This window comes from Lissotriton helveticus, chromosome 12 (genome assembly GCF_964261635.1).
Source record: "Lissotriton helveticus chromosome 12, aLisHel1.1, whole genome shotgun sequence".
NCBI classification, from domain to species: domain Eukaryota; kingdom Metazoa; phylum Chordata; class Amphibia; order Caudata; family Salamandridae; genus Lissotriton; species Lissotriton helveticus.
The window spans coordinates 30,986,575-31,004,148 of NC_136073.1; the positions used below are offsets into that span (position 1 = coordinate 30,986,575).

Sequence of the window (17,574 nt, forward strand, 5' to 3'; positions counted from 1 at the left end):
CACCTGCCTGAAGAGTGAGACAATCCCTCCGACTCTCCTTTAGAACACATCCCAAATGTTGGCTCCACGGGTACCGATGTCGAGAAAGAGTGAAGTTTTTGGGAATGAAGAAGTGCTGGGGTCACCCTGAGACCAGATTCTCCAACTGGGGGCAGTTTGATGCTCCTGGACACCGCCTTTGAGAATATTCTTGGAATCTGCCTCGGACAAAAGCAAGGCAGGGGCTTTATTGAAAAAAAGGAGGGAGTGCACAATAAGAGTCGTATAATGGCGAGACCCCCGCGCGGCCCCCAGTCGCGGACACCCCACCTCACCGATGCTGATGTCAGAAGGGTGGGAGTCAGGATGCCCGTCACAGATCACCCCAGATTAAGATTCTTGGAGGGTCTCATGGGGTGGGCCTGTTGCTGAGGGCGATGTGACATCACGCTCATCATCCTCAATATAATGGGCTGCTAGAGCGGGAAAATCAGCAGACCCGTCCTGACACTTCCAGGACAGACCAAAAGAACGAAACAAAGCGAAGACATCCAAAACAACGAGCTGGAAACCACTGGTACCCCAGCGAATGACTGACGCCACGGTGACTGACTGAAAGATCCACTCTTCTGAGACTGACCCACAGATTGACTCTGACTCACTGAAAGATTGACTCTTCAGAGACTGAACCACAGATTGACTCTGACTGACTGACAGAGATTTCTCTGCTGTGAGAGACTTTAAGATTGACTCAATTGTTCCACAGCTTAACTCTGTGACTGAGTGAAAGGTCTACTCTACTGAGACTGACCGAAAGACTGACTCTCTTGTAATCACTCGAACTATCACCTGTACTGCAAAGACCAAAAGACCAACAGGAGGCTGACCAGAGGGGAGCCCTCCATTTCGGATGCAGTTTTAGGAGAATCTCTGGCAGCTATGAAACCCTCTTCGTCCTACGTGGTCCTTTGTGTCCTGGCCTCACTTGCACTGAGGGTCTACCCGCGCCCTTCGGCGCAGATCAAGCACCAGCAGGTGAGTGAGAAGGGTGGGAAGTAATAATACTGACTGTGGCAGTAAGTAAGAGGAAAGAGCATTACTCAGCTCATGGGTACTTGTCTGATCATCCTTAGAAAGATGATAGGCTGAGTCAGCCCCACGGAGATTCGGGGCTGAGACATGCAGTGATGTCTGTGCTGTTATATAGCAGAGTGATGGAGCTGTGTCTCTGTTCTACTATAGCAGAGGATATGCAGGCATGCCTCTGCTTGGATTGAGATGAAGCAGTCACGCTTGTGCTGAGGTAAGGCAGTCATATTGTGCTGTGATTGAGGCGATGCAGCCATACCTGTGCTTTGATAGCAGAATGGATGCAGTCGTGCCTGGGCTGATGCAATGTAGTCACGTTGTGCTGTGATTGCGGTGATGCAGGCATGCCTGTGCTGTGACTGAGATGACGTAGTCATGCCTGTGCTGAGGTAATGCAGCCATGTTGTGCTGTGATTGAGGCGATGCAGCAATACCTGTGCTGTGATTGAGATGATGCAGTCATGCCTGTGCCGAGGTGATGCAGGCATGCCTGTGCTGAGGTGATGCAGGCATGCCTGTGCTGAGGTGTTGCAGGCATGCCTGTGCTGAGGTGATGCAGTCATGGCTTTGCTGAGGTGTTGCAGGCATGCCTGTGCTGAGGTGATGCAGGCATGCCTGTGCTGAGGTGTTGCAGGCGTGCCTGTGCTGAGGTGATGCAGGCATGGCTGTGCTGAGGTGATGCAGGCATGCCTGTACTGAGGTGATGCAGTCATGGCTGTGCTGAGGTGATACAGGCATGCCTGTGCTGAGGTGATGCAGTCATGCCTGTGCTGAGGTGATGCAGGCATGCCTGTGCTGAGGTGTTGCAGGCGTGCCTGTGCTGAGGTGATGCAGTCATGCCTGTGCTGAGGTGATATAGGCATGCCTGTGCTGAGGTGTTGCAGGCGTGCCTGTGCTGAGGTGATGCAGTCATGGCTGTGCTGAGGTGATGCAGGCATGCCTGTGCTGAGGTGATGCAGTCATGCCTGTGCTGAGGTGATACAGGCATGCCTGTGCTGAGGTGTTGCAGGCATGCCTGTGCTGAGGTGTTGCAGGCATGCCTGTGCTGAGGTGTTGCAGGCATGCCTGTGCTGAGGTGTTGCAGGCATGCCTATGCTGAGGTGTTGCAGGCATGCCTGTGCTGAGGTGTTGCAGGCATGCCTGTGCTGAGGTGTTGCAGGCATGCCTGTGCTGAGGTGATGCAGTCATGGCTGTGATGAGGTGATACAGGCATGCCTGTGCTGAGGTGATGCAGTCATGGCTGTGCAGAGGTGATGCAGGCATGCCTGTGCTAAGGTGTTGCAGGCATGCCTGTGCTGAGGTGTTGCAGTCATGGCTGTGATGAGGTGATACAGGCATGCCTGTGCTGAGGTGATGCAGTCATGGCTGTGCTGAGGTGATGCAGGCATGCCTGTGCTGAGGTGTTGCAGGCATGCCTGTGCTGAGGTGTTGCAGGCATGCCTGTACTGAGGTGTTGCAGGCAATCGTCTCCGAGCTGTAATGCAATAAGTGATTGCATTGTCTCACTGACGTGCTACACAGCAGGGGTGATGTGCTCTCCTCTCTGTGCTGTAATAGAGCAGGGGCAAACCGTGCCTCTATGCTGCAACGTAGGAGAGGTGTTGTGCTGTTGTGTCTGTCCTGTAATACGTAGTGGGAATTGAATTGTGTCTGACCTGAAATGTCGCAACGGTAGTGCGGCTGGGCCTGTGCTGTAATACAGCACAATCTGTTGTGTCTCTGTGCTGCAGTACAACAGAGATGGTGTACTTGTGTCTGTGTGTTGTGGCACAGCAACGGTGATGCAGTTGTGTCTGTGTGTTCTAGTGCAGCACCGGTGCTGTAGCTGTGTCTATGTACTGTAGTACAGCCCAGGTGATGTGGATGTATGACGGTACAACGCGTACCGTTACAATGCGTACCTTTTCGACGCAGGTTTAACAACGCAAGTCGTTATAACAACTTGCGTTGGGGGGTGCTGGATAGTGAATAGTTTAATTTACTATTCCAACTCCAGTCCCCGTGGATAGTAGGGAAGGTGTTGATAGTAAATTTAACTATCCCCTATCCTAGAGCGCCCCCCAGCGCAAGTCGTTGTAACGACTTTCGTTGTAAATCCTGCGTTGTAACGGTACTGCGTTGTAACGGTTCCGTTGTAAAGGATGTTTCCCAGGTGATGCAGTTGTGTGCCTGTGCTGTAGTACAGCAAAGGCGATGTAGTTGTGTCTGTGTGCTGTAGTGCAGCAGAGACGGTGTAGGTGTGTCTCTGTGCTGCAGTACAGCCCAGGGGATGCATCATGTCTGTACCCTAGTACAGCTGAGGTGCAGCAGCAGTGTATCTGTGCTGTATTATAGCAGACGTTTGTGACGTAGAGGTGTCAGTGTCTGAGTCAAGGTGAGTGAGGCAGCCATGTGCATGGTGTGTGATTGTGTCTCTGTGCGGTGATACAGGAGCGGTGATATGATGTATGTCTGTGCAGTCATATGCACTGTGTGTACTGGGTACGGGGATGCGTGGGAGCTGCACTGCAGCGTAGGGGGTGCAGCTATCTCTCTGCATTGATACAGCATCGATGACGCAATCTTGTGCCGGGTCTGTAATACAGCACAGAAGGTGCTGTTGTGCTCCAGTCCTGTAATATTGACTAGGAAATGTAGTACTGCCTGCACCCTAATATAGTTCAGGTGGGTATTTCACCACAGTATTAATTCGAGGCGCCGTATTACACAGGTGCCCAGGGGGCGCATCAGGCATTTGTGCCCGCTTTGCACGCCGCCGGGGCACTTTGGTATTATAGAAGGGACACAGGCGCTTGTGCAGCCCCTACTCTAATACCAAGCGGGTTGGGGCACATGTAGTGCCAGCGCATCCTCAACGGGGCGTTAGCTCATTTGCATGGTGGCGTGGCCCCATGCAAATGAGGTAATCACTTTGCCACAGCTCCCGCACCGTATTACAAACACGGGCGCAGAGGCAAAGAAGCCCTCAGGACAGCCGCGGCCGGTAGTGGGAGTACCGGCCGGGCGGTGACGTGGGGAGGGGCAGGGTGGGAGGTAGTAATGTATGGATTACGGACTTTAAAAGGTAAATAAACATACAAATAAATAAAACGAATTTTGTTGCACACACTGAATCACATTTGGTGATGCAGTGTGTGCAACAAAATTCGTTTTCTTTATCTTTATGTTTACTTACCTTTTAAAGTCCATAATCCATACATTACTACCTCCCACCCTGCCCCTCCCTCTCCCCCTCCCCACGTCACCGCCCAGCCGGTACTCCCACTACCGGCCACGGCTGCCTCAGGAGGCTCACTGACAGTGCGCCCCCTGAGAGCAGGCTTCTTGCAGGGGTAAGGGGGTCCCATGGACCCCCCAGACAAACCCTCGCAGGTGGGTGCAGTACCCGCCTGCAAGGCGATCTCTAATCCCCCTTAAAAGTGCAGGTGGGTCGCCGCCTGCACAGTGAATCACGGAGCAGTTGATTTAAAGCCGCTCCGTATTTCACTTGAATCTACTGCCCCCAGGGCAGCACGAGTTCGCGGCTGCCCTGGGGCAGCGCATTCTGTGTAATAGGGCGCACTTTCTCTGTTGGCGCCGACGCACCTGTCTTAAGGTGCGGCGGGCGCAAACAGGGAAAGTGCACTCTATACATAAAAGGCCCCAGAATGTTGTGCTACTGTAATATCATGGCCGAAATGTCTGAGACAAGAGTATTGAGATGGCACGCATATATATATACAAGTACAGATTTCCTTTACTTACCTGTACAGTACCTTTACCGGACATTTCAGAGCGGAACAAACACCGACACGCTCTGGATGCTGGGGTGTGTCTTGCAGTGATTGCTGTTTTTTTTTCTTGTTATGGTTGTTACCCCCCCCCCCCCCAAATCCCCCATGCTACCCATCCCACTGTGCCCACAGGCATTTGCAACAACTGCAGTGCTGTTTAATTAAACGGTGCAGTGGAGGGGGTGGAATGTCCGTTGGTGCAATAAATGGAGGCAGAAGTCCGCATACCTTACCTTCACAATGTGTATATCTTCAAGTGACACAGATGTGGAGTTAGAAATAGTAAATCTGCCCTTACCCTACACATACTCGTGAATATCTTCAAGGTACGTAGATATGGAGTTAGGGATAGTACATCTGCCCTAACCCTACATATACTCATGAATATCTTCAAGGTACGTAGATGTGGAGTTAGGAATAGTAGATCTGCCCTTACCCTACACATACTCGTGTATATCTTCAAGGTACGTAGATGTGGAGTTAGAAATAGTAAATCTGCCCTAACCCTACACATACTCGTGTATATCTTCAAGGTACGTAGATATGGAGTTAGGGATAGTACATCTGCCCTAACCCTACATATACTCGTGTATATCTTCAAGGGACGTAGATGTGGAGTTAGGGATAGTAAATCTGCCCTTACCCTACATATACTCGTCTATATGTTCAAGGTACATAGATGTGGAGTTAGAAATAGTAAATTTGTCCTTACCCTACACATACTCGTGTATATCTTCAAGGTACGTAGATATGGAGTTAGGGATAGTACATCTGCCCTAACCCTACATATACTCATGTATATCTTCAAGGTACGTAGATGTGGAGTTAGGAAAAGTAGATCTGCCCTTACCCTACATATACTCATGTATATCTTCAAGGTACGTAGATGTGGAGTTAGAAATAGTAAATCTGCCCTTACCCTACACATACTCGTGTATATCTTCAAGGTACGTAGATGTGGATTTAGGAATAGTAAATCTGCCCTAACCCTACATATACTCATGTATATCTTCAAGGGACGTAGATGTGGATTTAGGAATAGTAAATCTGCCCTTACCCTACATATACTCATGTATATCTTCAAGGTACGTAGATATGGAGTTAGGGATAGTACATCTGCCCTAACCCTACATATACTCGTGTATATCTTCAAGGTATGTAGATGTGGATTTAGGAATAGTAAATCTGCCCTAACCCTACATATACTCATGTATATCTTCAAGGGACGTAGATGTGGATTTAGGAATAGTAAATCTGCCCTTACCCTACATATACTCGTGTATATCTTCAAGGGACGTAGATGTGGAGTTAGGAATAGTAAATCTGCCCTTACCCTACATATACTCGTGTATATCTTCAAGGGACGTAGATGTGGAGTTAGGAATAGTAAATCTGCCCTTACCCTACATATACTCGTGTATATCTTCAAGGTACGTAGATGTGGATTTAGGAATAGTAAATCTGCCCTTACCCTACATATACTCGTGTATATCTTCAAGGTACGTAGATGTGGAGTTAGGAATAGTAAATCTGCCCTTACCCTACATATACTCGTGTATATCTTCAAGGGACGTAGATGTGGAGTTAGGAATAGTAAATCTGCCCTTACCCTACATATACTCGTGTATATCTTCAAGGGACGTAGATGTGGAGTTAGGGATAGTAAATCTGCCCTTACCCTACATATACTCATGTATATCTTCAAGGTACATAGATGTGGAGTTAGGAATAGTAGATCTGCCCTTACCCTACATATACTCGTGTATATCTTCAAGGGACGTAGATGTGGAGTTAGGGATAGTAAATCTGCCCTTACCCTACATATACTCGTGTATATCTTCAAGGGACGTAGATGTGGAGTTAGGGATAGTAAATCTGCCCTTACCCTACATATACTCATGTATATCTTCAAGGGACGTAAATGTGGAGTTAGGTATAGTAAATCTGTCCTTACCCTACATATACTCGTGTATATCTTCAAGGGACGTAGATGTGGAGTTAGGGATAGTAAATCTGCCCTTACCCTACATATACTCGTGTATATCTTCAAGGGACGTAGATGTGGAGTTAGGGATAGTAGATCTGTCCTTACCCTACATATACTCATGTATATCTTCAAGGTACGTAGATGTGGAGTTAGGAATAGTAGATCTGCCCTTACCCTACATATACTCGTGTATATCTTCAAGGGACGTAGATGTGGAGTTAGAGAGAGTAAATCTGCCCTTACCCTACATATACTCGTGTATATCTTCAAGGGACGTAGATGTGGAGTTAGGGATAGTAAATCTGCCCTTACCCTACATATACTCATGTATATCTTCAAGGTACATAGATGTGGAGTTAGGAATAGTAGATCTGCCCTTACCCTACATATACTCATGTATATCTTCAAGGGACGTAGATGTGGAGTTAGGGATAGTAAATCTGCCCTTACCCTACATATACTCGTCTATATGTTCAAGGTACATAGATGTGGAGTTAGGGATAGTAAATCTGCCCGTAACCTACATATACTCGTGTATATCTTCAAGATACGTAGATGTGGAGTTAGGGATAGTAAATCTGCCCTTACCCTACATATACTCGTGTATATCTTCAAGGGACGTAAATGTGGAGTTAGGTATAGTAAATCTGTCCTTACCCTACATATACTCGTGTATATCTTCAAGGGACATAGATGTGGAGTTAGGGATAGTAAATCTGCCCTTACCCTACATATACTTGTGTATATCTTCAAGGGACATAGATGTGGAGTTAGGAATAGTAAATCTGCCCTTACCCTACATATACTCGTGTATATCTTCAAGGGACGTAGATGTGGAGTTAGGGATAGTAAATCTGTCCTTACCCTACATATACTCATGTATATCTTCAAGGTACGTAGATGTGGAGTTAGGAATAGTAGATCTGCCCTTACCCTACATATACTCGTGTATATCTTCAAGGGACGTAGATGTGGAGTTAGGGATAGTAAATCTGTCCTTACCCTACATATACTCATGTATATCTTCAAGGGACGTAGATGTGGAGTTAGGGATAGTAAATCTACCCTTACCCTACATATACTCGTCTATATGTTCAAGGTACATAGATGTGGAGTTAGGGATAGTAAATCTGCCCGTAACCTACATATACTCGTGTATATCTTCAAGATACGTAGATGTGGAGTTAGGGATAGTAAATCTGCCCTTACCCTACATATACTCGTGTATATGTTCAAGGTACATAGATATGGAGTTAGGGATAGTAAATCTGCCCTAACCCTAAATATACTCGCGTATATCTTCAAGGGACATAGATGCGGAGTTAGGAATAGTAAATCTGCCCTTACCCTACACATACTTGTGTATATCTTCAAGGGACGTAGATGTGGAGTTAGGAATAGTAAATCCGCCCTTACCCTACACATACTTGTGTATATCTTCAAGGTACGTAGATGTGGAGTTAGGAATAGTAAATCTGCCCTAACCCTACATATACTCGTGTATATCTTCAAGGGACATAGATGTGGAGTTAGGGATAGTAAATCTGCCCTTACCCTACATATACTCTTGTATATCTTCAAGGTACGTAGATGTGGAGTTAGGGATAGTAAATCTGCCCTTACCCTACACATACTTGTGTATATCTTCTACGTAGATATGGAGTTAGGAATAGTAAATCCGCCCTTACCCTACATATACTCGTGTATATCGTCAAGGGACATAGATGTGGAGTGAGAAATAGTAAATCCGCCCTTACCCTACATATACTCGTGTATATCTTCAAGGGACATAGATGTGGAGTGAGAAATAGTAAATCTGCCCTTACCCTACACATACTCGTGTATATCTTCAAGGTACGTAGATATGGAGTTAGGGATAGTACATCTGCCCTAACCCTACATATACTCATGTATATCTTCAAGGTACGTAGATGTGGAGTTAGGAATAGTAGATCTGCCCTTACCCTACATATACTCATGTATATCTTCAAGGGACGTAGATGTGGATTTAGGAATAGTAAATCTGCCCTAACCCTACATATACTCATGTATATCTTCAAGGGACGTAGATGTGGATTTAGGAATAGTAAATCTGCCCTTACCCTACATATACTCATGTATATCTTCAAGGTACGTAGATATGGAGTTAGGGATAGTACATCTGCCCTAACCCTACATATACTCGTGTATATCTTCAAGGTACGTAGATGTGGATTTAGGAATAGTAAATCTGCCCTAACCCTACATATACTCATGTATATCTTCAAGGGACGTAGATGTGGATTTAGGAATAGTAAATCTGCCCTTACCCTACATATACTCGTGTATATCTTCAAGGGACGTAGATGTGGAGTTAGGAATAGTAAATCTGCCCTTACCCTACATATACTCGTGTATATCTTCAAGGGACGTAGATGTGGAGTTAGGAATAGTAAATCTGCCCTTACCCTACATATACTCATGTATATCTTCAAGGTACGTAGATGTGGATTTAGGAATAGTAAATCTGCCCTTACCCTACATATACTCGTGTATATCTTCAAGGTACGTAGATGTGGAGTTAGGAATAGTAAATCTGCCCTTACCCTACATATACTCGTGTATATCTTCAAGGGACGTAGATGTGGAGTTAGGAATAGTAAATCTGCCCTTACCCTACATATACTCGTGTATATCTTCAAGGGACGTAGATGTGGAGTTAGGGATAGTAAATCTGCCCTTACCCTACATATACTCATGTATATCTTCAAGGGACGTAAATGTGGAGTTAGGTATAGTAAATCTGTCCTTACCCTACATATACTCGTGTATATCTTCAAGGGACGTAGATGTGGAGTTAGGGATAGTAAATCTGCCCTTACCCTACATATACTCGTGTATATCTTCAAGGGACGTAGATGTGGAGTTAGGGATAGTAGATCTGTCCTTACCCTACATATACTCATGTATATCTTCAAGGTACGTAGATGTGGAGTTAGGAATAGTAGATCTGCCCTTACCCTACATATACTCGTGTATATCTTCAAGGGACGTAGATGTGGAGTTAGGGATAGTAAATCTGCCCTTACCCTACATATACTCATGTATATCTTCAAGGTACATAGATGTGGAGTTAGGAATAGTAGATCTGCCCTTACCCTACATATACTCATGTATATCTTCAAGGGACGTAGATGTGGAGTTAGGGATAGTAAATCTGCCCTTACCCTACATATACTCGTCGATATGTTCAAGGTACATAGATGTGGAGTTAGGGATAGTAAATCTGCCCGTAACCTACATATACTTGTGTATATCTTCAAGATACGTAGATGTGGAGTTAGGGATAGTAAATCTGCCCTTACCCTACATATACTTGTGTATATCTTCAAGGGACGTAAATGTGGAGTTAGGTATAGTAAATCTGTCCTTACCCTACATATACTCGTGTATATCTTCAAGGGACATAGATGTGGAGTTAGGGATAGTAAATCTGCCCTTACCCTACATATACTTGTGTATATCTTCAAGGGACATAGATGTGGAGTTAGGAATAGTAAATCTGCCCTTACCCTACATATACGCGTGTATATCTTCAAGGGACGTAGATGTGGAGTTAGGGATAGTAAATCTGTCCTTACCCTACATATACTCATGTATATCTTCAAGGTACGTAGATGTGGAGTTAGGAATAGTAGATCTGCCCTTACCCTACATATACTCGTGTATATCTTCAAGGGACGTAGATGTGGAGTTAGGGATAGTAAATCCGTCCTTACCCTACATATACTCATGTATATCTTCAAGGGACGTAGATGTGGAGTTAGGGATAGTAAATCTGCGCTTACCCTACATATACTTGTCCATATGTTCAAGGTACATAGATGTGGAGTTAGGGATAGTAAATCTGCCCGTAACCTACATATACTCGTGTATATCTTCAAGATACGTAGATGTGGAGTTAGGGATAGTAAATCTGCCCTTACCCTACATATACTCGTGTATATGTTCAAGGTACATAGATGTGGAGTTAGGGATAGTAAATCTGCCCTAACCCTAAATATACTCGCGTATATCTTCAAGGGACATAGATGCGGAGTTAGGAATAGTAAATCTGCCCTTACCCTACACATACTTGTGTATATCTTCAAGGGACGTAGATGTGGAGTTAGGAATAGTAAATCCGCCCTTACCCTACACATACTTGTGTATATCTTCAAGGTACGTAGATGTGGAGTTAGGAATAGTAAATCTGCCCTAACCCTACATATACTCGTGTATATCTTCAAGGGACATAGATGTGGAGTTAGGGATAGTAAATCTGCCCTTTCCCTACATATACTCATGTATATCTTCAAGGTACGTAGATGTGGAGTTAGGAATAGTAAATCCGCCCTTACCCTACACATACTTGTGTATATCTTCAAGGTACGTAGATGTGGAGTTAGGAATAGTAAATCCGCCCTTACCCTACACATACTTGTGTATATCTTCTACGTAGATATGGAGTTAGGAATAGTAAATCTGCCCTAACCCTACATATACTCGTGTATATCTTCAAGGGACATAGATGTGGAGTGAGAAATAGTAAATCTGCCCTTTCCCTACATATACTCGTGTATATCTTCAAGGGACATAGATGTGGAGTGAGAAATAGTAAATCTGCCCTTACCCTACACATACTTGTGTATATCTTCAAGGGACGTAAATGTGGAGTGAGAAATAGTAAATCTGCCCTAACCCTACACATACTTGTGTATATCTTCAAGGGACGTAGATGTGGAGTTAGGAATAGTAAATCTGCCCTAACCCTATATATACTTGCCTTCCAGATAGTTTTTGGCAGTTAGTAAGGTTGCTCTATGTTCATGTAGCCGATTTTCTGCCATACAACTGTCACGGCCCGGCTGTCTTGTCACTGTGCTGTAATACAGCAGGGTGAGCCAGATAGATCAGCACCGTAATAGATCCGAGGTGAGGGAGTCATGGTAGTGCTGTAATTCGCATAGGCAATGTAGTTATGTCTTTGTGCCGTAATATAAAGCTGATATAGCTTCTGTTCCATGCTAGGACACCAGGGGTGAAGCAGGGATATGCGACTGTACTACTGCAGAATTGATGTAGTCTTTTGTACTGTAATACAGCAGAGGTGATACATCATCCACTCTATTCCAATACATCAGGGGTAATGCAGTTGTGCCTGACTGTAATACAGCGGAATTGATGTAGTCTTCTTTCTGTACTGTAATATAGCAAAGGTGATACAACCTTCTTTCTGTACTGTAATATAGCAAAGGTGATACAACCTTCTTTCTGTACTGAGAGAGCGCAAACTGATATAAATATATGAGTACATCACACTTACCTATAGAGAGCATAATTCATGAAGAGAAATGCCATGAGTGCTAATAGTATCTGAAATTATATTCTAAATGTATAGCTAATATAGAGATTTAAGTAGAAGTGGAACTAATACAGAAATGTGTGACATTATATGATTTTATTAGACGTGATTATTTTGAATCTATGTCGTGTAGCTGTTAACATATAAGATGGTCTGTGGTAAAACGCAGAACGTGGTAGGCCTCAGGGCCAGAGCTGGAGCTAAAAGGGAAGGTGTTTCTTTTCACGACACAGATTGTTTAACGTTTTTGGTCATTGCATTAATGGGCCATGATTTAGAGTAATGTTTTCTAAATAATAGAATAAGAGTTTTAACATGCTTTAATTAAATGAAGAAATTGAATGCTATAATCATAATGTGAAATATTGTAGGCCTGAAATGTTTTAGCATTGATTTACACGTACATGTCTGGGCTGAGAAATGTTGCAAGCCTTTTTAGAAGTCTATGAGAGTTGGGTTCTTGGCGGCAGATATCTGTCTGCAACAGGAAAGGGGGGATCCAATTATAAGTGAATGAATAGAGGTCTGTTCAGTAGACGGCCCAGACATGGAGGAGGGTTCTGGAATGTTTAAGGGGTATCAGCGGGCCGGAGAAGAGACTGAGAAGCAAGGTCAACTCTAACGTCTGAGGCCCAATACAAAGCATCATGGAAAAAGCCTGAAGTTGCACCACGTGAGAGGCGTTTCGCAAGGGGCGTCTCAAATGTTGTTGACTGTTTTGTATTAGGGACAGCACCCCTGGGTGGAGTTAGAGCAGAGACCTGAGGACCCTTTAGAGAGCGGATGGGTAGGCAGTGAGGGGTCATGACTGGAGAACTTTAGGTTTTCACCAAGAGACTTAGAGTGGGTGACTTCCCTTGGGGGTCATTCATTGCTGACACCTTTGTTAGGTTGGGATTTGGTTAAGTAGGGATACCATCTAGAACAGGGTAGGGACGCCTAACCTGTGTTTGTTTTCCTCCAACCTAAATGAAGGAGAGATATGCGTCTATGCTGATAGCTTTGCTATTTTTAGAACTTGAGTTAGTGATTTCTGTTGCTCGTCTGAGGGCTTTTCGAGAGCACATGTATGTAATTGGACCTGTGTACCTCGTGAATCTCATTCTGAGATGCTTGTATTTGCAGCTCATTATATCTTTACAATAAACTTTTGAAACCTAGAAGTTGTCCGTGATCTTTGAGAGTAGAGTCCTTTCTTGGGTGAACTAATTTGCAGATAGGTGTACTGTTTCCTTCCAAGACAGGCAATAAAGGTTCAGTCGACCAGATCGAGGTTTGGATCAATAGATATAAGGTATCGATCAAAATCTCGCCCTTTCAGTTGGTAGCTATAGAGGATGGTTGCCTTCTTGAGGACGGTGACCTAGGCCAGGTTAGCTTACCCCAAGGCCCCTAGAAATCGATGATCGGAAGAACAGCCCGCAGATGAAGATCCGGATGACGTGAGACAGAAAAAGCAGCAGTATCGGTCGAGAGTGAGTATAAAGGGTTATGCGTGTTAGATTGCGGTGTTTTTGTATTGTATCTATGTTGTAATGTCTGGCGGAGTTGGAATGTCTGTAGAGTGACTGTGGAACAGGTTGTGAGCGCGCGCAACCGGTGGAAATCTTAAGTTCAAGGAGAGCTTAAGTGGTTCGGGTGTATCGGACACCCAGAGTAATTGTCAACTAGTGTGAAGGGGGTCATGAGGTACCATTGATCACCCGAGAGACCGAGATAGGGGGAACGTAAGAGTGAGTGCGTGAGTAACGGACGCTGGTCGGAAGTTACTGTGTGTGTAAGTAACCTATCAGAGAGACGATAGACATCTCGTCAGTTGTGTTGACAATTACAGATAGACTGTGGACGTACAGTCGAGAGAAGTGACCGCTTGGTCGGAAGTAGTCATTTTTCAGAGTATGAATGGGACGCATGCATAACCGGGAGACGAGTTGAGAAAGGAGGGGTGCTGCTGCGAAGCGGAGAAAAGAGACGTCAGGTGGTGTCGCGCAGTGATTGGCTGACCGGAGAAAGACCGCGCTGTGATAGGCCAGCTAGCGAACACGTCATACAGGGTCGCGACGTGATTGGCCAACAGGAGAAAGACCGCGCTGTGATAGGCCAAGCTAGCAAAGCCGCGACAGGATTGGTGGATTGTCATCAGGAAGTAAACAGAGTAGCGAGGCTGAATTTTGTGCGCATAATTATGAAGTGTTTTAAATGGTTGAAAGCGCTGTTTAAGAAAGAGAGGCGAGGATCGTATGAAGGGGAAGAAGCCCCGCCGGAGGGTACGCCAGCTCGTTATATGGCAGTAAATGTTGGGTTGCATACGATCCTTTGGATATCAGAGTGGAGTAAGATTACTGAAGGAAACGAGGAACTGACGTTCCCGAAGTACGGGACGTTCAGATTAGAGGTGTTACATCGATTGAAATCAGTCATGACCTCAAAGAGACCCTTGCCTAGACCAACCCAGTTTGAAGCCCTTGATGCATGGCTTAGGGCAGCGCATGAAAGGAATATGAACAGACGACAAGAAAGGGTGAAACGCTCGGTAAGGGCAGTACAGGATGCCAGGTGGGATGCGGATGCTAAAAGATGGAGAGTGCATAATTTGGAAATAAATAAACTGTACCCAGTGTTAGAGGCGCCAGTAAATAAAAGCCCCCTAGAAGAAGATGATGAGAGCGAAACAGAGGACAGCCTGATAAACAGATTACTGACAGACAGGCCACCCCCGTATAATAGAGCAGGGGGAGAGGTCGAGAATACTGAAGGAGAAAAGGGGGGCAATGCAGGAGAGCATAGACCGCTTCCCAGTTCAGAGTGGGATCCTGAGCCAAAGAAAGAGTTGCTCCAGCCTAGTCAGGTGCAACAGGTAGTCGGTAGGTTTGTGGTACAAAGAGCGCCGGAAACGGAAAGCGCCACATCCTACCCATTACCAGATGCACTACAGGTACCTGTTACCATAGGTCCTATAATATCGATATATGACCAAGAGAGAGCAAAAGGGGAAGAACGGAAACGGAAAGACAGAGAAAGAGCAGAGCAGGCAAGGAGGAACGATACCACTAATTCCCCAAGTCAGATGCCGATACCCAGAGAGTGGAGCACCCCGATGCACACAGCAGGGGACCCAGGAGGAGATCCTGGGGGCCCTAGATGGCCAATGGATCTGAGGGGATCTGGACGAAAATCCTTTCAAGAGCTAAATGAGTACATGAAGCAGTGGGATGAGGCAGTGAAGGCTCAAAAGTGCATCAATGCTGCAGAAGCAGAAAGGGAAAGTCAGGACAGCAGAGCACGAACTCACTGCGGGGCTGGGGAGAGTAGCCCGGAGTGGGACTGTAGAGGGAGTAGGGGAGTCACCCATTGGGCCCGGAATGGAGGTAGAACAGACCTGGAAAACGGGGGCCCCGGGAGTGGAGGGGTGGCGTGCCCAATACTCAGTGAAGGGGAGAGGAGAGCGCAAGAGTACAGGAACAGCTTTAAGTGTCCACACTGTGTGCCTGCCACCAGAGAACAGAATGGGAGTTGTGAGAGGTCGCACCATAGTCCCTGTGATGACAGAAATGAGCGCAGCCCAGGGAATATGGGGAACCAGGAAGGATCGTATCGGATACTGAGCGATACGAGGCAAAGGGAGTGTAGCGACCAGAGGGAAAATAACAGAGAGATGTGCGGTGAGAGGAGAGAAGAAGATGAGAGTGGGCAGAGAGAGAGTAGGGATAACAGGCCCGTGTTCCATCACCTTCCAAGATCGGATGGCCGAGCATGGGACCTGGAGAGATGGGAGCAAGGGAGGCCACCCATTAATTCTCCTGAGCCCAAACGCAGAGCTCGAAGTTGGGATGGTAGGGAGACCAGTGAGCCCCCTTCGAAAGACATATTGCGAGCTGAGATAAAAGCCAAGAGACTTGATGTCTCCAGCTTAAGGTCAGATCTGGATGACATGGTAGATGGTACCCTGCCTTTAGAAAGAATGGAAATGTATGAACAGGATGAAATACTGTATATGGCAAAGGACATCACACGAAAGGCGAGAGCAGTCCATGAGAAGTTAGTCGAACTAGCAGGCAAATATATGGTGGACTTGTCAAGAACCAAAGCATTACAGGGTAACCACAGGCTACATTACTCAGATCGAGATCTAGATGAGAGGAGAACGATTGGGCTGAAAACACACATAAGGGAACTGATTACTGGAATAAGGACATGGAGGGCACTAGATAAATGGGAAGAGAGGTGGTCCAAGAAAGGGACCGGCAGAAGAAGCATGATTGGTATAACACCAGGACAGCAGGGAATAGAAGCTTACCCTTTGCGTGAAGTTGCCAATGGGAGCTATGTACATGTCCCTTGGAGTAGAGGAGATTTAGCTGCTTTTACCACATCTTTCCCCAAGTTACGAGAGAGCCCCGTGGAGTGGTACAAGCAAGTCGAGAGGTTTGTAAAGATCTCAAAAGTCCTATGGATAGATCTGAACACGCTGTTTGACATTGTAGTACCAGGAGATCTGTGGACAGCATGCAAGGTTAGCGCTGAGTGGCCCACAACGGAGCCAGAGAGAGATGCTAGGACTAATGGGCCGTCCGAGATCGTGATGGCAAAATTCGAGAGAGTGATGACTTGGCTGAAAGAAAAAGTGCCAATGCAAGACATAGATTGGGTCAGAATAGACAGAACGAGACAGGAACCCAAAGAGACAGTCCATGAATATTACGAGAGATTGCTGAAGGCGTTTAAACAGTATAGCGGCTTGGATGTAATGGATCCAAAGGACATAGGGCAATTCGTGTCCAAGTTCGTCCTGGGACTGAGACCGGATATTAGTTTAATGATTCAGCAACACTCGATTTGTTGGCAAAGTAAACCCCTAGATGAAATACTGAGATATGCCAGGTACTGCTGTGATGAGGTAGACTCCAAGGCTAAGAAACTAAAAGAGAAGCTGATGGTGGTACAATTGCAGACAGCAGGAAAGGGGGGACCGCAACAACAGCAGCAAGGGACAGGTACAGGAGGTAAGAAGCAGTACAGTCAGAACAAGGGTAATGAGGAGAGTACTACCTTTAGACCCAGAGTAGACATAGCTACCTTGAAGAAAACGACTAGGTGCCACCAGTGCAACGAGTTGGGGCATTGGAAACGCGAGTGCCCTTACAATGTAGAGATCGGAGAGCAAGAGATAGAGGAGGAAGAGGTCCAGAGCGCACCTATGAGAGGGGCGACGCCATACCAAGGAAAGGTGCTCAAAGGGGGGGGGGCTCCTCCCCGAGCCCAGTTCCCGCAACCTCCTCGAGTAGGGAGTATGGGTAAGACCTATAGACAAATGCCCCTGTTTATGGAAGGGGAAGAATGCTATTATGTGGACCCATTAACCG

The 17,574-nt window shown here is 45.9% G+C and overlaps 1 protein-coding gene across 1 annotated transcript in view; it reads left to right on the forward strand.

Moving 5' to 3' along the window:
* Positions 1-541: 541 nt before the first annotated feature.
* The window catches only part of LOC144798462 (C-type natriuretic peptide-like), a 32,013-nt gene continuing 14,980 nt past the window's right edge, over positions 542-17,574 (forward strand). Inside the window, exon 1 of the mRNA XM_078669356.1 lies at positions 542-1,014. Coding sequence (XP_078525482.1) covers positions 919-1,014 — 96 coding nt within the window. The 5' untranslated portion in view covers positions 542-918. The remainder of the gene's footprint in view (positions 1,015-17,574) is intronic.